The sequence below is a fragment of the Schistocerca gregaria genome, chromosome 2, assembly GCF_023897955.1.
Source record: "Schistocerca gregaria isolate iqSchGreg1 chromosome 2, iqSchGreg1.2, whole genome shotgun sequence".
Classification (NCBI taxonomy): domain Eukaryota; kingdom Metazoa; phylum Arthropoda; class Insecta; order Orthoptera; family Acrididae; genus Schistocerca; species Schistocerca gregaria.
Window position 1 is genome coordinate 194,211,187 of NC_064921.1, and position 21,760 is coordinate 194,232,946.

The 21,760-nt window shown below is 46.5% G+C and overlaps 1 protein-coding gene across 1 annotated transcript in view; it reads right to left on the reverse strand.

The window, feature by feature from the left end:
* LOC126336661 (protein Wnt-1-like) overlaps positions 1 to 21,760 on the reverse strand; it is a 175,172-nt gene that overhangs the window by 88,523 nt on the left and 64,889 nt on the right. The window contains exon 2 of the mRNA XM_050000602.1: positions 7,318 to 7,583. Within this exon, the coding sequence (XP_049856559.1) occupies positions 7,318 to 7,583 (266 nt within the window). The remainder of the gene's footprint in view (positions 1 to 7,317; positions 7,584 to 21,760) is intronic.

A 21,760-nucleotide genomic window follows, 5' to 3' on the forward strand; every position in this document is an offset into this window, starting at 1 on the left:
AGAAAGTAGATACGAGTTCCTTACGCTCACTTTAAACTCGCCAGCGGGTCCTATTATATATCACAATGACTGATCCGTTAGCAGTGAATATTGATCTGTGTGTGTGTGTGTGTGTGCACTGGTATGTGCATGTACACATATCGCATTCAGACGAGAAACGTGACGCAAGAACGGTATCTCTAATCTACGTCGCTGAAAAACACGTGTAAAGTGCCCCAACGTGCACGAGAACTATAATGGGATATACTGTCTGCGATACTTTCTTGAAATGTAACCCTAGTTTACTAAACCCTCGTAAAATTTACGATTTCACCAGGGTATGAAACAAGACTTTTGTACGTAATTTGGTATATAACTTAACACTGGAGAATCAATAATTATGATTAACTGATGCATAACATATACCTTTTTGAATTCCTTTGAATATGATTTGGAGTAGTAAACTTTACAATGGTTTGGTAACAATGGAACATTTTCCCCATCTTTAATGTTAAAGCAATCTTACAATGTTTCAATGCAAGTTTTATGGTATTAATTTTCTATATAGAGTTTCTCACGTATTGCATTTTTGAATTGTTTCACTTTTCTTTTCGGGGTGCGATGTATGCATATATGCTGGTGTTTTTATGTATATGTGGTATGGTGGGGAACCCATTTACTAACAATGTCATTGCGGACCACCAGAAGCCCGCAAGGAGCCAATTCTGTTCCGACAGAAAGCGTAGAACCGACGAAGGGTGGGCGAGTAAGAATTGACAAAATGGGTGTCCTGGAGCGCAGCACAAGCAGCAGTGTAGAAGGAAAGAAGGGGCTGCAACTCTGGAAGGTAACTTTTTCCATGAAGGCTGTCTGTACAGAGACTAACTATTACGCTTTCTCCCACAGACTTTCGAGAAGTTACCGAGTTTGTGACGATTGCACAAGAAATCGTAACACGAGAATTAAGTACGTTCTCTAAATGCTGATTAAATAATTAAAATAAATCTACAACAGTCTTCCAAAAAGCTACGGATATGATCGATAAGCTACATAACTCAATGTTAGTAGATACATTTAAATTGCGATGAGCGAATGAACACAGAAATAGCGCAAATGTTGGACAGAGTGACATCGCAATGAAATTTCTCTGTGTCCAGCTTTTGTTTAACACTGCATATACGTTTTCTGAATTTGGAGGTGGGATAAATAAGATTAGAGCACTTGCCCGCGAAAGGCAAAGGTCCAGATTTCGAGTCTCGGTCCGGCACACCGTTTTATATCTGCCAGGAAGTTTCTTTCAACCACTTTGTTTGCATTGGACGAAATGTGCCCGTTTCTCGTCTGGAATCTATTCCAGATATCACTCCTTCTCTAATGAACACATTAGTAGTTTTATACAAGGCATCACATATTTTTCTCTTCACCCTCCACAGCCTCACGAAGCACAGATTCGTTAAAGGCCAGAAGATCACGACAATCAGTTGTTTCGTCTTATCAGTGCCACGGAACAACAGCAAGATCGTGTGTTCAATGAATTGAATCATGACTAGCCTCACACACCTACAGTTTTCAGTAAGAGAGAACGAGTCGACATATATGAAGCGACCGCAGTGCCACAGTTAACAGACGCGTTATACTCGCGGGAATAGAAGGCAAGAAGGAAGGAAGGAAGGAAGGAAGGCGGCATAACACAGATGTAACAGCGGCGCCTTGATTGGTGAAGTATGCAACCCGCAACATGAGTTTCGAGCTCGCTCCGTTTCTGGTCACGACGGGACGCCCGGCAGCTGGCTGGGTCCCCGCTCTCGTAGTGGGAGCCTCCAGCGCCACGTGTGTTTACTCCGGCAGACGCGACGTCCCGGCCTCGCGCGGCCACCTGCGACGTAGCGACGCCTTCACAGTTTACCTGCGCGGTGGCTTTGATGCCCTCGTCAGCTGATCAACACGTCGCCGCCGACGGAGAATACGCGGCCGCAGCCGCGGCGCCCGTCTGGCCGAAATCCGCTTTGTCATACCGGCCAGATAAAGATGACGCACTGAACTGCACGTCTGGCCGGCTGCTGTAGGAGCTCCGTGCACCTTTCCCCAATTAACTTCGGCCCAATGGACAGAGGGTTGGTCGAATCTACTGACACCGGCATTTAGCTTTGACTTGTGCATATTCATGTTGTGGCATGTGTCGTTATTCGCGAGGGAACAATGAAGAAACAGTGAACACATGATGTGTCGTGCGGCGATCACTCAGTTTTTAAATAACTGAAAAGCCACGGTCGCTTCAATCGTTTATTAGATGACCGATTTCAGCACTCTGAAGGTGCCATCATCAGATCTGATGACGGCACCTTCAGATTGCTGAAACCGGTCGTCTAATAAACGATTTGAAGCGATCGTGGCTTTTCAATTATTTAAAAATGAAGAAACACTAGCATATTGAAAGTTCCTGGCAGATTAAGACTGTGTGCCGGGCCGAGACTCGAACTCGGGACCTTTACCTTTCGCGGGCAAATACTCTGCCTACTGAGATACTGAAACACGACTCACGAAATGAGTACTGGCGGTTTTAAAGCTGTGAGAAACGAGTCGTGAGTCCTGCTTGGGTAGTTCAGTTGGTACGCCGGCACGGTAGCTGAGCGTGTTCGGTCAGACAGTTACGTGCCCTCTGTAATAAATCGATCTACAACGAACTTCAATGGATGTCTTACGACGTCCAACCCGAGCAGATGCAATGAACAACAACGAACAAAATTTTGTGATTTAGCTACCCTCTGTAATAATAAAAAAAAAAAAAAAACTGAGTAAACGGATCAACGAACAACCTGAACGGGTGTCATGAGACGTCCGCCCCGATCATATACAATGAACGAAATAGAACAAAATGAGATCAACAAAGAATTTTAAAAAAATAGTGTCAATGATAAACCCCAAGGAGAAAATATCAAGATGCAGGCCCCGAACACCCACATTACATAGCTTTTTCAGTGGAATGAACTGCAATAACAACAAAACTTTACACACAGCGAGGGACACGGAAGGCGTGACCTGTGGGGGGGATCATGATGATGAAGATTATGGAGACGAAAATTATGAAGATGAGGACGACGTTCCATGAATTAGTAATGAAGGGTACCCATGAAAACTGCCGTCCATTTATAATGGTCTTTAAATAAATGGTGTTGAATGAGATCATCCAAGCATTCAGTTTTACGCCACGCAAATTTTGATTGTCGAAGAATGAAAGAAAAGCGGAAGTAATGGAAGGAGTGGATTTCAGTCAGTTTGTGGCTAGTGCCGGTGACTGTGATGGTGGTGGTGGTGGTGGTGGTGGTGGTGGTGGTGGTGGTGGTGGTGGTGATGGTGGTGTTGCTGCAAGTTATTGTAGTGCAAATAATTGCACAGGCTGTTTCAACAAGAATATAAAGGTTTTAAGACTTTCTAGCATTTGTTCCATTCAACTTACAGTCACAAATAATACATCAAATAACAAAGCAACTCAAACAGTTTTTCTTAGAAGTTTCCAGTGTGAGCACCATTCGCCACACATCGAGTCAGTAGACGAGTTCTTCCATAACCTTGATCAGTGTGTCCGGAGCAATTGCTGGAACAGCGCTTTTTGTAAAGTCGAGTAGATTAGATGGTGGCGGAGGCACACACACATGATCGTTTATGAACAAAGGTAAAAACTACATCGCGTCGGTGTATGAAAGTGGAGATTATGCAAAGCAAGTTCTGTCATCCGACCGCTTGCAGTCAATCCAGCGGCCGGCAACAACGTCGCTTAACCAATCGAGTACTGACCTATGCCACTGAGGAGGCGCACCGTTTTGTTGCAAATAAATAAATAAATGTGTGTGAAATCTTATGAGACTCAACTGCTGAGGTCATCAGTCCCTAAGCTTACACATTACTTAACCTAAATTATCTTGATGACAAACACACACACACACACACACACACACACACACACACACACACACACACACACACACACTCCCGAGGGAGGACTCGAACCTCCGCCGGGACCAGCCGCACAGTCCACGACTGCAGCGCCTTAGACCGCTCGGCTAATCCCGCGCGGCGTCTTATTGCCAAATGAAGTTCTGTGGTTCAGCTTCTTCCAATTGAAGAAAGAGCTATAGTTCTGGTGCATCAAGGTAAGGAACACAACTTACTGTTGCTTCACTGACAAAGGGGACGGGTTATGGCGCCACTTTTCCACTCCTGTGAATTGACGATTCATCTCTGAAGGCAACAGGATGCAGAAAGTCTTCATAGTCATGTATAAACATTTGGTTTGTAAAGTTGGCACGCAAACCGTAGTCTGCAGGCTGTAGAGCTGGTAACAACTGCAAACGATACGGACGGAGTTGGACGCTTCTCCTCAAAAGGTCTGGCAATGATATAACTAGAACTGCTAATTGACGACTAGGCTCTCACTCGTTCAACACGTTATTCAGTCACCCATCCCTTTGCTCACAGGCACAGAAACAAAACTGTTTGAGTTGCTCTTTCATTTACTGTATTATTTATAAGTGTAAGTTGAATGTAGTAAATTCTAGATAGCCTTAAATCCCGTATAATGATTTTGAAACAGCCTGTACTTTCGCCAAGATTGCACTAATGCAGCAGCACGTTATGGTGATGGTAGTGATGATGATGAAACTATTTACGGGGAAGAGAACCTAGGAGACGGGGAAAAATGTGCGGCATTAGCTTCTGCCACTGCTTTTACGAGACTATTTAATACCTGCGGCAAAGAGAAATTCCGTGAAATTACCTGGACTCGGCGATGACAGGTGGCAACGCAACAGCTTAAAGACAGGAGGAGGAGCAGAAAGGACGAGCCGAAGTGCACAACAGCCGGAACGGACGGCGGGAACAAACAGGTTCTGGTGCAGCGCGGAGGCACTCGCCGCCGGATCGGCGTGAAATACGGTCGCCAAAAAACGGCCGCGCGCGCTACGTGCTTCCGGACCGCCCGCGACCGGCGAGAGACCATCCGTGGAGTTACGCAGATGGGCGCAGTGGAGCGTTACCGTCTCCACTCGCCGCTAACTGCCCGACGAGGCGCCGCCAGCTCAGATTCAATTTAGGAGCTAGCGGCGCAGCGTGATGTCACAGCTCTCCAAGGGCTTAGCTGTGCGCGCTTTATTTTACGGCGTGCTTCAAGCACCTTAAGCACTACGTCTAGATAATAACAAAATAATAAATCAACACAGAATGAAATGCAAAAATAATAGAACAAATTTAACCAAAGTGTGGTCCATTTAGGTTTTTGTGTTTATCTGTATCTAGTCGTTAGAGAGGATCACGCCATTTCATGTCTCTCTGTTCTGTTCAATGCTCCAGCGGCTGTGTCACACAGTATGAAAGATCATGAACTAAGTTTCACCTTCTTATTTATTATTATTATTACTATTATTATTATTATTATTATTATTATTATTACGCGAATTATACGGGATTATCAAAAAGTCAGTATAAATTTTAAAACTTCATAAACTACGGAATAATGTAGATAGAGAGGTAAAAATTGACATATGCTTGGAATGACTAGGGGTTTTATTAGAACCCAAAAAAGAAGTTCACAAAATGTACGTCCGAAGGCGCTGGACAGCAAATTGTCAGTAACTGCTACGTGACGGGTGGGAGGTACGCCGATATGTTACAGAATCGCATCATCCCCAGCCTGGCTGATGAACACCTGCTGGAACGTACGATGTTTATGCAGGATGGCGCTCCACCCAATATTGCTAGACGCGTGAAAGATCTCTTGAGCGCGTGGTTTGGTGATGATCGTGTGCTCAGCCGCCACTTTCCTCATGCTTGGCCTCCCAGGTCCCCAGACTTCAGTCTGTGCGATTATTGGCGTTGGGGTTACCTGAACTCGCAAGTGTATCGTGATCGACCGACATCTCTAGGGATGCTGAAAGACAAGATCCGACGCCAATGCCTCACCATAACTCCGGACATGCTTTACAGTGCTGTTCACAACATTATTCCTCGACTACAGCTATTGTTGAAGAATAATGGACATATTGAGCATTTCCTTTAAATAACATCATCTTTGCTTTGTCTTACTTTGTTATGCTAATTATTGCTATTCTGATGAGATGAAGCGCCATGTGTCAGACATTTTTGAACTTTTGTATTTTTTTTGTTCTAATAAAACCCCATGTCATTCCAAGCATGAGTGTCAATTTGTTCCCCTCTATCTACATTATTCTGTGATTTATTCAAATTTATACTGACTTTTTGATCACCCGGTATATGTGACACCTCCCTGTCACTGAAAGAAATTAGAATTTTAATTCCCTTTATTCGTTCATTCGACATGATTCTATGGTGTTATAAACGTTAGCCGGCTGTCCAACAGTCCCAAATGCTTTTTTTTCAGGAATTTTCTGGAAAAAGCGTTGAGTACCTCTAGAATGTCATATACAGGGAGTACGAATTGGTTCAAATGGCTCTAAGCACTATGGGACTTGACATCTGAGGTCATCAGTCCCCTAGACTCAGAAGGACTTTTACCTAACTAGCCTGAGGACATCACACACATCCAAGCCCGAGGCAGGATTTGTGACCGTAGCAGCAGCGCGGTTCCTGACTGAAGCGCCTAAAACCGATTTTCCACAGGGGCGGCAAGGTGTACTACACGAAGAAAATAGTTTCTTTCCTTAATACGTTAGTGACGATACAAAATGTTGGATATATATACTCTTAGTCCATTGTAAGACAGTTGCTAAAGGCCCTAATCTGGGCAGACTAAATACAACAGTAAACAAATAAATCAAATTAAACGATTTGGTTCGAAAGACCTTTTGAAGTCTCAAATGTGTATTAAGCTTTTAAGCTTACATGCAGACTGAAGTGACGAACGAAAATTTGTACCAAGTTTGGGATTCGAACCCGAGTCTCCTACTCCCTAGACAGCTGTGCTAACCACTACGCCACCTTCGCATAGTGCAGTTGTACGAAACCACTGTGCCAGACTCACGTAGTGGTTAGCGAATCTGCCTGGTGAACAGGAGATCCGATTTCGAATCCTAGGCTTGGTACAAATTTTCATTCGTCGCTTCAGTTCGGATACATCCAAAATAAATAGACAAATTGTAAGCGATTGCCGTCTTGTCCATGTGGGTTAAGACGAGGGTAGCAGTGGCATGTTTACCATTCAGGACACTAAAACAAAAAATTAGACGCCTAAAATAACTGAAAGTGTATGTGTACAACTTTCGAAGTCCTTAGCTCATTTCTCTGACATCAAATCCAGAAATGGGATAAAGTCGGCACACACACCCAGCAGATGGGCAGCAGAAGTGAGCTCGGGCCTCTACTCACCCCTGTCGACGATCTTGCCGAAGAGGTTCTTGCCGCGGACGAAGTTTCTCGTGGAGCAGTTCCAGCGGCGGTTGCGGAACTGGTACTGGCACTCGAGGATGGCCTGCTTGGCGCCCTTGACGACGGCCATCAGCACACCCTGGTTGTCCAGCACGAGCCGGCGCTGGCGCCGCCGCAGCGTCGCATGGATGATGGGGTCCAGCGCCTTGGCGCGCCCCGGCGGCAGCGGCAGCAGGTTCGTCGGCTCCCCGATCTTGGCGATCCCCCTGCGAACGCACAAACACACCCACTCTCATACGGGGCAAGACGAGAACTGGATGCGGAGTGGCGAGGCGAACGACGCCAGGATTGCTCACAGCCGAAATGCCTAGGGCGAAGTCATCAGCGCCGAACTCTAGATGTGACTTTGGCGTTCACAAAACGATGAGCGAAAGAGGGGCAATTGGGGCGCTTGTCTCCCCCTGGAATCTGGGTCACAGACTCCTTATTCATTATCCAGAAAGATCCAAAAAAATGTATCCACTGTTTAAAAGTCCATAACTTGCAAACTAATTGACGGAGTGGCTCATTTTTGGTGGAAGTGTAGTCCAACTTAAAGATATCACTGTAGGTGTTCGAAATGGTCGCCATTAACATCCACACACAAACAATGCCACCGAACTGGTGCACGAACTACTGCTGCAACATGTTCAGTTGGATATTTGCACATGAATATTGTTGTGTACGTAGTTCCGCGTAGTCAGCGCGTACACAACTTTCCCACTAGAGCGAGCCCCGCTAGCACAACAGCGCAGGCGCAGCGCCCGTCCGTCTCCGCACTACGAGATGGCGCTGTCTTAGAGACGGACCAAATTCTGCTTCCGCCGATCCGCGTATTAACATGTAACGCAGCCAATGAGATCGCTGCTAACGTAGAACCTTTTCTCCTCACGGATCACACTCTCACAGTGATACCTGAACGCGCGAGGTATTATAACGAGTGTACAGACCTCCGATTAGGCAGTCTGCATTAGTCTGCACCAGTCTGTACGAGTTCTACATTTGTCTGTACCAGTCTATTGTCAAGTTTCAGTCTGCGCCTAGTAAGATTATCATATTCCTGAACATAGCCACGAAGAGAAATGTATAGAAACTTTGCCAAGTATCAGAGATATGTGAGAATAAGATTAACGTACCAAGCCCAAAGGAACTTCAGATTGTCAATTGTGAACAGCATCCGGAATTCAGTTACATAAGATCTACGTTTTTTTATTTTAATGTGTGTTCTGTTTAAAGTTGGTCACCGTCAATCTGCTACTCTAAACGTGCAAATGGCATTTCTATCGTCTGACCTAACGGCAGAAGATAAACACGCCACGATAAGACCACGAGACATATTGCTGACACTCGCCTACTTCGCTAGAGCGGCAAGTCTGATGTGTGCACAGAAGGTCTTACAGTGCGCAAACCACAAATATACGATGGATTCTCGAAGTTCATACAATGTGCGTGGCTTTTGTCGATAAACGACGTCCTTTAGTGTTCCTCACAGGTAAAAGTCCAGAGGAGTTAGGTCTGGGCAACGTGGTGGATACTCCACAGCACCTCTATGGCCTATTCATCTTCCTGGTCGATTCTCGTCGAGATACGCCCTAACACGATTTTGCTAGTAGGCTAGGGCATCATCTTGTTGAAAGTAAATTCTTCCGTCTCCGTACAAGTCTCGGATGGCAGGTAAAATGGATGTCTGAAGCTTCTGAAGGTACACCTTGTAAGTAGGCTGTTAAGCTTTTTTTATTGGTAACGCCACGTTGCGCTCTGTATGAAAATCACTGGCTGTGCTGTGTGCAGTCTGTGGCTGGTTGGCATTGTTGGAATAGTCGCTATGGTAGTGTTGGGCAGTTGGATGTTAACAGCGCGTAGCGTTGCGCAGGTGGAGGTGAGCCGCCAGCAGTGGTGGATGTGGGGAGTGAGATGGAGTTTTGAGAGCGGATGATCTGGACAGAGACAGTAAATTTGTAAGATTGGAGGTCATGAACTTATAACCTCACCGGTAACAGTGCCTTCAAAGAAGAATGGCCCAATCAAGCCCCGATAAGACAACCCGCACCACACATTTACTCCTGGCAAATTCACGGCTTCGTCTACATGAACGTTCGAATTTTCGGCGGCCCAGTAGATGCGATCGTGGCGATTTACTGTACCATTGAGTTTGAACTGTGCCTTATCAGACCACACAATCATCTCTGCAAACTCTTCATCGTTGCGCACCATGTTAGTAAACCACTCGCAGTACTCCATTCTACGATCTGGGTTGTCCTCGTTCATTGTGTGTAGCAATCATGGGGTGTAGCACTTCCACTTTGCTGTTTTCAAAATTCGCCGAACACTTGAGCGACTCGCTCCAGTTTCAGGGGAACACTGTCTCATAGACTTCTGTGAGGAGCGAGTGCATTGTTGTAACACACGACGGGAGTTAGCTGGACTTGTTACTGTTACAGGTCGCCCAGATCATTGTCTGTGTACATCTTTAACACAGCCTTCGCCATCAAATCTGTCTCGAATGCGACGAATCGTTAAACATGTCGGTGGCTCTGTTTGATACTCATTTCGCCATTGCCATTGAACGTAATTAATATTTTTGTACTTAAAATACCACTGCAAAACTGACTTCCTTTCATCGAATGTAAGCCTTGCGCCAGTCGTGTTTACTGGAATAACTAGATGCAACTAAGAACAAAACACTGACATCTGGCGACTGTCATCTGACACAACAACGCAATACAACGCTTGTGTGGCGATTGTCGGAACTACAAACTATTACACTACCAAAGATGAGACAACTCCGTGAATTAGTTTGCCAGTTATGGACTTTTAAACAGTCCAGAACAAATTATCAACTTCGCCTTTTGAAGTATTTCAATCCTCAATAGCAGCTAATGTGTTTATGTCCCTCGAATCATAAAATATATGTTCTTGAACTCATATTACACTAAAAGCATCTTGCAGTAACAATCTTCAAAAATAAATCAGCTATAACTGCAATAGCACTGGTGCAAATATGTAGCGGGAACCAGAACTCCATCGAAAAACTTTCAGTGGTTGTTCGGGGATACCTTCTGAGTACTTTGGTACAATGGACTACTGACACAGAGTCTCTGGTGGCTTGTTGCAGAGTAATAGTGATGATTTATTCGGTTTGATACCGCAGTCACCTTCGTTTCTGTGTTCTCGCAACAGCGGAGAAGCCTGCAGTATACAGTAATCAAAACGTACAACAAGAGACACACAAAATTGCAACAAATGTGGTGTGACATTGTTACCATCACATTGAAAACACCTGAGCAAAGCGTTGTCGTGCAGCTGATTATCGACTGGCAACGAAACTTGGTAGACGTGCTAATGCCTCAATGGGGAACAGATTTAGGAAAAAAAAGTTAATAATATTTCAATCTTAGCCGCCATGGGTAAATCTGGCGGTACTCAGAATCTTGTAGACGTATCCGGAGCTCATGCTGAAAAAAAAAAACTGTTTAATCTGCCGTTATCAATAAAATCAGCATTACGCCTTCCTCACTTGTTTGCCGTCTTCTGCCCACCTCCCGTTCCTAATGCGTAAGGGAACATGCGTTTTTCTTGCATTTATAGGGCCAGATTTGCACCTGCTGGCCAAAATTGGAAGAAGATTTTTTTTAACTTTAATAGGTCCTGCATTAATGCACTAGAACATCTGCCAAGTTTCGCTGCCACACTGTAAGGTACGTGCTAAGGTATGATCAGGGTAGCTCCAGAAAATAGTCGGTTGTTGCCAACCGCAAGGTGGAACGAGTATAATATCTTTGACTAGGAGGATCTTCGATGGTTAAGAGAGCCGGACGAGCGTAGTGAAAAACCGGAGAGTCGCAGGTAGGTGCCCGGAGGAAGCAGACGTGTGCAGACAGCGTTAATGTAGGTCGCTGCCCCTGACCAAACTTTAGCACGTAAATGAGAGAAGATATATAATCATTTCAAATTTGAGTTTGTTATATAATGTTCAGAGCTAGGATTTTTATGTCCAAGGTTTGGCGCAGTAAGAGTTTTGTAATATTTTTTTGTAAGAGACATTCGTGATACGAAAATGTTTGAAATAGTAGGTTTTGTGTATGACTTAAAAAATTAACAATGTTTGTACTAAGATCATCATTGTGTTTAAATCTAACAGCCTGAATCACAATCCACATCCTTTGCTTGTGTTGAATATGAAAATGAGTAGTAAACTAAAGTTACCCACCAATGAAAGAACCAAGTAAACACCAGGGCCAAAAGTTAATTTTCCAGTACCTTTTTAATGTCAGTGCACGAACGGCATTATTGTCTTAGACTTGATTGGTGAGTCAAATACATGTTGCACTTCTGGCAAAATGGAGGAGTGCAAGAAACGATTCCACAGACACAGTTAGATGCACGTTTGCTGAATAATTGAAACTTTCTGGCAGATTAAAACTGTGTGCAAGACCGAGACTCGAACTCTTGACCTTTGCCTTTCGCGGGCAAGTGCTCTACCAACTTAGTTTTAATCTGCCAGGAAGTTTCATATCAGCGCACACTCCGCTGTAGATTGAAAATTTCATACTGCTGAATAATTAATTTAGAACAATTTAATCACTGATACTTGCACAGAATAAAAGGATATAATTTTGGTTGGATACTTTCAATTATTACAGCCCGCACAGGACGCAGCTGCACTCTAGTTATAAAAATCTGCCACTAACGTTTCATCTACTGGACGTTAACGGCCCATCTTTCTTCCAGTTTTCCCTCACGACGAACACTCGCTGTCGCCGCTGCGACACCGGCTGCTGCGGCGATGACAGCGACGAATCTGAGCGTCCCACGAGTTGACAGGGTTCCGGCAAACGCCTATCAGGCATTTCTGCGAGTGTGTCGCGCGGCGCGATGGCCGTCATATTTCGAGCTGGCGAGACAAGGGAAGGCCGGGTGCCCCGCGGTGGCCCCCGCTGGCTCAGAGCGGCAGGAATTTCCCTGGGCCGCGCTCGCCTCGCCTCGCCTCCCCTTCCCTCCCCTGCGCCCACCGGCCGGAGGCCGCGACAAAACCGGGCCCGTGACGGCCAAATGTCGCCCTCCGGCCGTGGCTTTTTGCCGGCGCGCGCCGCGCTGTCCGTCAGCCGGTGACGGATGCGGCGCTGCCGTCGCCGGGCCCCGGCCGCCGCCGGCTTTTTGCGGAGCCCGCGGCCGTCATTACTCGCGGTCCTCCGCGGCGACACGTGTTTCGTGCGCGGCCGTCCCGCAGGCCCCAGGCGCGCCCACCTAATTGCTCATTGTGCGCCGTCGACGCTGCAGCGACGGGTCGGGCCCTGCCAGTGCGCCATTTTAATTGTCTGCGGCGGCGCCGGCGCCGTAACTCACCCCGGGCACCGCGGCGTGTAATTGGCGAAATAAGAGCGTGGCGTGGCACGGCGCAACTGCCGGCGATCGCGAGAATGCGCCCCAACTATGCGGCAGCGACGCCACCGGCCAACTGACTCCCGTTTCGGTAAAAAGCCGATCCGGCACCGCTCCCGCTTCCAGGAATTCCAGTAGCTCCACTCGACCTAATAGCAATCCTGCCATAACGAGATATGACACTGCAGTCAAGTGCAGTGAGGTAACGGCCCGACACTTTGGCTTCTACTCATACAGGATGTTACAAAAAGGTACGGCCAAACTTCCAGGAAACATTCCTCACACACAAATAAAGAAAATATGTTATGTAGACATGTGTCCGAAAACGCTTAATTTACATGTTAGAGCTCATTTTAGTTTCGTCAGTATGTACTGTACTTCCTCGATTCACCGTCATGATTTCATGCGGGATACTCTAGCTGTGCTGCTAGAACATGTGCCTTTACAAGTACGACACAACATGTGGTTCATGCAAGATGGAGCTCCTGCACATTTCAGTCCAAGTGTTCGTACGCTTCTCAACAACAGATTCGGTGACCGATGGATTGGTACAGGCGGACCAATTCCATGGCCCCCACGCTCTCCCGACCTCAACCCTCTTGACTTTCATTTATGGGGGCCTTTGAAAGCTCTTGTCTACCCAACCCCGGTACCAAATGTAGAGACTCTTCGTGCTCGTACTGTGGACGGCTGTGATACAGTACGCCATTCTCCAGGGCTGCATCAGCGCATCAGGGATTCCATGCGACGGAGGGTGGATGCATGTATCCTCGCTAACGGAGGACTTTTTGAACATTTCCTGTAACAAAGTGTTTGATGTCACGCTTGTACGTTCTGTTGCTGTGTGTTTCCATTCCATGATTAATGTGATTTGAAGAGAAGTAATAAAATGGGCTCTAACACGGAAGCGTTTCCAGACACATGTCCACATAACATTTTCTTTCTTTGTGTGTGAGCAATGTTTCCTGAAAGTTTGGCCGTTCGTTTTTGTAACGCCCTGTAGTACCCGCTCATTTGCTGGCTTCTACCTTCGGGCTCCTCGCCAGGCGTTGAAGGTCCAATGTACGTCTACCGACCGCCGTGCCATCCTCTGTCTTGCGGTGCCATGCGGGTCGATTTGTGAGCACGCCGCTCTCCCGGCCGTTTTGCGCACTTTTCAGACTGTGAAGCCGCTACTGCTCGGTCAAATTGCTTCTCAGTTGGCATCATGAGCCTCATTGTACCCCGTACCAGCCCTCCCACAAGGAAAAAATGCTTCGCACTACCGGGAATCGAACCCGGACCCTTCGCATGGCAGCCATCTATGCTGACCACTCACTTAATGGCTTCTCCCTCTAGTGTAGGCAAAATAGAGCTGAAACTTCCTGGCAGATTAAAACTGTGTGCCGGACCGACACTCGAACTTGGGACCTTTGCCTTTCGCTGGCAAGTGCTCTACCAACTGAGCTACCCAAGCACGATTCACGCTCCTTTCTCTCAGCTTTACTTCTGCCAGTACCTCGCCTCCTACCTTCCAAACTTTACAGAAGCTCTCCTGCGAACCTTTCTTTCAGTAGTGCTAGTTCTGCAAGGTTCGCAAGGTGACTGTCTGTTGACTGACAGACTTCCGACGGTTGGAGACGGTCTTAACGTGCAATAGGGAGACATCTACCTGGGCCATCACACAGGAATTTCAAACTGCATCAGGATCCACATCGCGAATACCATAGCAGTTAGGCCGATTTCATAATCGAGCGGCTGCTCATAAGCGACACATGATGCCTGTAAATGCCATACAACACCTCGCCTGGTGTAAGGAGCGTAAACATTGGACGATTGAACAGTGCAAAAACGTTGCGTGGAGTGACGAATCACGGTACACAATGTGGCGATCCGATGGTGGGGTGTGGGTATGGGGAATGCCCGGTGAACGCCATCTGCCAGCGTGTGTAGTGCCAACAGTAAAATTCGGAGGCGGTGGTGTTATGGCCGTGTTTTTCATGGAGGCGTCTTGCACCCCCTTCTTGTTTTGGGTGGCACTATCACAGTACAGGCCTGCATTGATGTTTTAAGCACCTTCTGGCTTCCCACTGTTTAAGACCATTTCGAGTATGGCGATTGTATCTTTCAACACGATCGAGCACCTGTTCATAATGCACGGCCTGTGGCAGGGTGGCTACACGACAATAACATCCCTGTAATGAAATGTCCTGCACAGAGTCCTGACCTGAATCCTATGGAGCACCTTTGTGATGTTTTGGAACGCCGACTTCGTGGCAGGCCTCGCCCACCGACATCGATACCTCTCCTCAGTGCAGCACTCTATAAAGAACGGTCTGTCATTCCCCAAGAAACCTTCCACCACGTCATTGAACGTATGCCTGCGAGACTGAAAGCTGTCATCAAGGCTAAGGGTGGGCCAACACCATACTGAATCCCAGCATTACCGATGGAGGGCGCCGTGAAGTTTTAAGTCATTTTCAGCCAGGTGTCCGGATACTTTTGATCACATAGTGTATATGCTTTAAATTGTCAAGTCAGGGGTCAGTTAGGGGTCGATCTAGATTAATGTAGAAAACAGGAGTACAACTGCAAACAGCCAAGATAGCTATTTTACATCATTTATTGTGATGACCGGTTTCCGCGCGGGTGGTCTTAGGCGCTGCAGTCATGGACTGTGCGGCTGGTCTCGGCGGAGGTTCGAGTCCTTCCTCGGGCATGGGTGTGTGTGTTTGTCCTTAGGATAATTTAGGTTAAGTAGTGTGTAAGCTTAGGGACTGATGACCGTAGCAGTTAAGTGCCATAAGATTTCACACACATTTGAACATTTTGATGACCGGTTTCATCAAACTACGTTGCCATCATCACATCTTCTGCAGCGTACTTCTGCAGCATAGATCTGTTGATGGTACTTTAGTTTGCTGATACCAGTCATCACAATAATTGCTGTGCAATAGCGCTCTTGCTGTTTGAAGTTTTCTGTAGCTTACAAGTCGCACTTATTTTATGACTCATTTGTTTCAGCCACAGTTGCGATTTCATGGGTGATTACCGGTTTCGGCAGTTGTGAGTCAGTTACAGGTGTTTCCAGCGTGACATGTTAACTTAGTCACCCTGTATGGCTACGTCAGGATACACGGTGAGTAATGGAGATGGAGATGTACTTGATGTTGAAAATGACTAAGTGACGGAGGGGAAAAATAGTAAATGCAAACAACCTAGTGTCGAAGAAGTAGCTGTAACTGTAGTATTTGATTGCAGAGGACAAGAAAAGACGAGATGACGGCCTACTGGGCTTGGATTCGTGACATTACCAAGTGTTGTGGACTGAGGGCCTCCATTCTGATGAAAATCTCACTGCCGTCGAAAATACTAATAATGGTGTCGTGGCAGGAAGTATGCGTGGGTTCTAGAGCAGCACACACACACACACACACACACAATGAACGTAATACAGAACAGGGAATAGTAAAGTATATTACTCAACTTTGTTAACGCTGGTTAGAGAAAACGTAGAATCCAGCTTTAGTTTATCTGTCCTGCGATCATTACAGTTCTATGAACAAATACTGAATAATGTTCTCTGAACTAAAGCAGGGAGAAAACTTATCTTCTGTTTTTGTATAATATTCGAAGAACAGTTCCAAAGGAGCAGTACTCCGTTACATCTGTAGGTAGACGGTCTCTGTTTATACACGGTAATACTAATTCACTGTCGTGATTGTAAAGAATCCGCCTCGACTGCAAATAAAAACCGGATGTTGACCCAAGTTTCGACGCGGACAACCAGGCCTCCTTCGCAGCACACTAAAACTACAAACTGCCTAAAGAGGCATGGTCCAACATGGTTCTCTTTAGGCAGTTTGTAGTTTTAGTGTGTTCCGAAGAAGGCGTGGTTATCCGTGCCGAAACATAGGTCAACAAAATGTGAATGAAATCTCATGGGACTTAACTGCTAAGGTCATTAGTCCCGCAGCTTACACAGTACTTAACCTTAATTATCTTAAGGACAAACACACACACCCATGCCCGAGAGAGGACTCAAACCTCCGCCGGGACCAGCCGCACAGTCCATGACTGCAGCGCCTAAGACCGCTCGGCCTAGATCAACATCCGGTTTCTATTTGCAATCGAGGCGGATTCTTTATAATCATTAAATTATTCACGATAACTGACGCGCTGCAATGTTAAAAGTTCTCTAATTCACTGTTTTGTTTCTACTGAAGACTAACGACTGTCTATCTATCGGCCACTGTTTGTATCTCACTTGACGACTTTAAGACACGGAGAACGTTCTGCAGGAACTCCTATCAAAACTCGGACTGACTTACGACTTGCACTGACAACTTCTAATCGTGTATGGTTACTTAAGCCCGTCTCTCTTTCCAGTGGCGCTGCTGGTCCAGGGGGCGTAATTCTCACGGGCATCACGGTTGGTTTGTGCGGAGTAACGTTCCTGTTGCTGACGAACGTCCACAATATTTCTGGAACCAACTGCCCCAAACTCTTCTTGTATAGCATCACAGCACACCACACCAAGTATGCAACAATGACATGGATGCATGTAGTTGGAGACTGCACTGTATAAAAAGCATGAGATGAGCAGCATGGATGTCCATTGTCTCACACGTTGTCTGTGTTTTAGCGTAAGCATTACGTGAGTGATAGAAAATTGCTGAATGTGACTAACACAGAAAAGCGATTTCACACTAAAGATGTAAAACCATAATACCAATTTGTAAATTATATTAAATAACGAATTCGTAGCCCATCAGTTGCCGAAAGACTAGTCTGGATAATTAACAAATGGCCCTGAGCACCATGGGACTTGGCTTCTGAGTCATCAGTCCCCTAGAACTTAGAACTACTTAAACCTAACTAACCTAAGGACATCACACACATCCATGCCAGAGGCAAGGATTCGAACCTGCGACCGTAGCAGTTGCGCGGTTCCAGACTGAAGCGCCTAGAACCGCTCGGTCACCTCGGCCGGCTACATCGAACATTCGTGGGACAAAATTGAGAGGCACTTCGTGTACAACATCCTGAACCTGCAACACTTTCGCAATTGTGGAAGTCTACAGAGGGAACATGACTCAATATTTCGGGAAAGGACTTCCGACTACTTGTTGACTCTATGTCACGCGGAGTTGCTGAACTGCGCCCGTCGACAGGTGGTCCGACACATTATGAGGTATCCCACGACAAAATCATCTCAGTTTATATCTTTAACGTCAAGGAATTTTTTCTACGGTAATAAATGTCGTGTGACTAGGGCCTCCCGTCGGCTAAACCGTTCGCCGGGTGCAAGTCTTTCGATTTGACGGCACTTCGACGAATAGCGCGTGAATGGGGATGAAATTATGATGATGATAATGATGATTAGGACCACACAACACTCAGTCCCTGAGCGGAGAAAATCTCCGACCCAGCTGGGAATGGAACCCGGGCCCTCAGGCTTGACATTCCGTCACGCAGACCACTCAGATATCCGGGGCGGACTTTCTACGGTAGTTTCAATTGAATGCTGTATCGATGACACACCCCACACATCGATATTCGTCACAACACGCAGGAAACCCAGCGTAACACGCCCAAGAAGGAAGACAAATACGCACTCTCGGTTTGTAATTTCAACCTCCTGCTAAACGCAGCTGGACGCAGTGTTCTGGCGTTGCGTGTCGCGGGCCGAATGCAGAAGCGGCGGCTGTCAGCGCGGCGCGGCGCGGCGCGGCGTGGCGTGAGCAGCCGCTGAGCTCTCCCGCCGGGCCGGCGTAGTGGCGAGGACGCGGCGGCGCGCCGCGCGGGCCGGCCTTGGGCCGCGGATTCCTGCAGCGGCGGACGGCAAAAACACAGACTGCGGCTCTGGCTGTGACAGCGGCCGCGGCTCTCTCTCTCCCTTCTGTCCACGACGCTACGCGGCTGTCCTCTCTGGGAACTTTCACCCTCACCGTGGAAGCCGGTCACCTTCCCACCGTCATAAATCCTACTGTCTGAGTACAGTCCGAGTCGGCTGCATAGCCAAAATTGCTGTGAGTCTTCGAGATTTCTCGGCGTTCTGAACACTCCAAGTTTGCAGCCGGTTGTCGTTTTCCTTAGTTGGGCCGCCTAAGCCATTCCTAAGACGACAAACCCGCAATTATCTGACAGGTGCACGGACGAAATATAGTGTGTGGTACTAAACCAGGACTGGCTGCACTCCAGCAACATCACTGAAAACTAAAACTATTGATTTAATGGCCGTTTCTGACACTGTGAAGAGAGTATTCTGTTGAGACTCAAGTTTCTAGTTTGCAAAAATGCGTTTTATCTAAAATTTCAGCAAAAGGGGCTGCAGCCACCATGAAAGATAATGTTGTTGACCTGATGGTTCTCACACAATGGTCGCCTGCAATAATGGTCGCCTGCAATAATGGTCGCCTGCAATAATGGTCGCCTGCAATAATGGTCGCCTGCAATAATGGTCGCCTGCAATAATGGTGTTTGCTTGGTATGAAGCAGAATTAATATTCTGTTGACACAGTGACTATAAATGGTGGTGTGGTCATGACTAAATGGTACCACTGTGGACAATGGCATTGACCTGACTAATTAATGACAAGGTGACAACTGATTATTGGGAAGGTGATGGCTGGTTATTCGCAAAGTGACAGCTGGTTGAAACTTCCTGGCAGATTAAAACTCTGTGCCGGACCGAGACTCGAACTCTGGACCTTTTCCTTTGGCGGGCAAGTGCTCTACCAACTGAGCCACCCAAACATGACTCACACGCCATCCTCACAGCTTTACTTCTGCCAGTACCTCGCTGTGAGGACGGGGCGTGAGTCGTCCTTGGGTAGCTCAGTTGGTAGAGCACTTGCCCGCCAAAGGCAAAGGTCCCGAGTTCGAGTCTCGGTCCAGCACACAGTTTTAATCTGCCAGGAAGTTTCATATCAGCTCACACTCGACTGCAGAATGAAATTCTTATTGATGGCTGGTTATTGGCAAGGTGACGACTAAATGACGACAGGGTGATGAACAAATAATATGTTGATGATTTAGTGACATGGTGATGAAAATTGATGGTGGTGGTGGTGGTGGTGGTGGTGGTGGTCGCGGCGGCGGCGGCGGCTGTCTTAATGTGAAAGATCAAAAATATGTTGCTGTGATACATTTGTAAATTGCATTTGAAGTTCTTACTGACTCAGAGACTGAAGACAATTATGTCAGAATACTTTCCTCGGCAGTGGTCGCAGTGAACTCAATTCGGAATCGGCGAGGCAGAAAATTATACAAGACAAGGGATGTCTCAAGTTACATTAAGCTGTCGGAGTCTCGCGTCACTTGCGGGGGACGTGAGTCCTTAATAAACCGGCGGCGGTGCGGATGGCGGGAAGAATGCGTACTCAGGGGGGCCGTAATTTGTTTAAGAGCCTGCCTGCCTGCCCGCCTGCCAGCCAGCCTAATAAACCCCCCTTTCCTCTCATCCCACCTCCAGAGCCTCTTGCGCTCCGCGCCACCACACATGACCACCTGCCCCGGGGCTCGTAAATATAATTATCAAAATTCCTCGGGCGGCCGTGCCTCATAAACGCGCTGCGCGGCCGCAATAAAACGGCTCGCGAGTTAATTTGCCACGGCAGCGGGAGTCCCCGTCCGGGCTTCTGAGCTGCGGCGACTGCTGTCGAGGCAATCGTCACCACCCTCTTCAGCCACCAACTGACCCAACTCCCTAAGAAGTACGTAAACAGCACTGTGTATAAGAAAGGAAGAGCAGTTGTGAATGATTTTGTTTGACAGACGATGTATGAATTGGAGGAAAATAATACTTCACTAAATTAGAAATTTCTCTAGTGAATGTCTGCTGAAGAAACCATTTACTCGGTACTGGAGCAAGCCTACACAATTTTTGCTTCAGAAGGAAGGATACAGACCAGTCTATTCCCCTTAAATGAAACTGTCCTCACCCTAAGGTTTGATTCAACAACATCCTGCTTCAGTGAACATGGTCCTGTAGGAGACGTCGTAATCTTGTCTTCCTCTCGCCCGCCTACTGTGTTATCCATCTAATTAAGCGTTATTCATTACACTTTAATGTTGACTCTAGTCAAAGATGCAACTCGGAATTTTTTCTTCAAAAACTACGTGTGAGATTTATCTTATTCTATCACTGCTACATGCAAACCACTAGTCATACAGAAAAAAATAAACTTTCTGTAGGAATTTTGATGTATTCGAATTTTGCGTACTGGGATACGTTTTCGCTGGAGGTCACAGTTTTCGAGTTATTCAAGAAAAACGCGATGAACGTCACTTCTGCATATTTTTCTTGAGTTAGTCTAAAACTATGTCCTCTAGCAAAAACGTATCCCAGTACAAAATTTAAATATATTAAATTTCCTATGAGAAGGCCCTGTTCATCTTTTCTGTAGGACCAATAGTTTGCATGCAGCAAACGAGAAAATATGGTATTTGAAGATGTTGTGGGTTGCATTAATCATCTTCTGCAAATCCTCACTAGAACCGAAACAATTCACATGAGACAGAAAAATCTAGGGCCCAATTCAAAGTGTAGCTCCGAACCTGTGGATGTGTAATCTGCCTATTACCCACTTAGGTACTGCCCTGCTAAAGTACAAGATATCCCCCACAGTCATTAGGTACTGCACACGAAGAAACCTGTAACTTAATTAAGCAGAGAACGTACTGGTTTTAGTAGACGGGATGGAAGGTTACTATCTATTACTGAACGTGATTCCTACAATCAGTCACGATGAAAATTGTGTCACAACTCAGTATCTAGAGCGTATTTTTCAGTGTTGTCCCAGTACCATCAAACACTTCACGTCATTCTGTCACAGTCTGCTCTTGCATTGCCCTCTGCAAGCTAACTATAGGTCTTGCCGTTAGATGTCAGTTCTGTTAAAGGTTGAAGGCCTGAGAAAACGGCTTCTGTCATCTTGGAAGACGGCAATGCCTTCAGCGTACTCATGAAAGGCAATACTTTGTCACCAAGGAAATAGGGAAAAAATCCTTTTTCATGTTTAGGATGACCTTATGACCG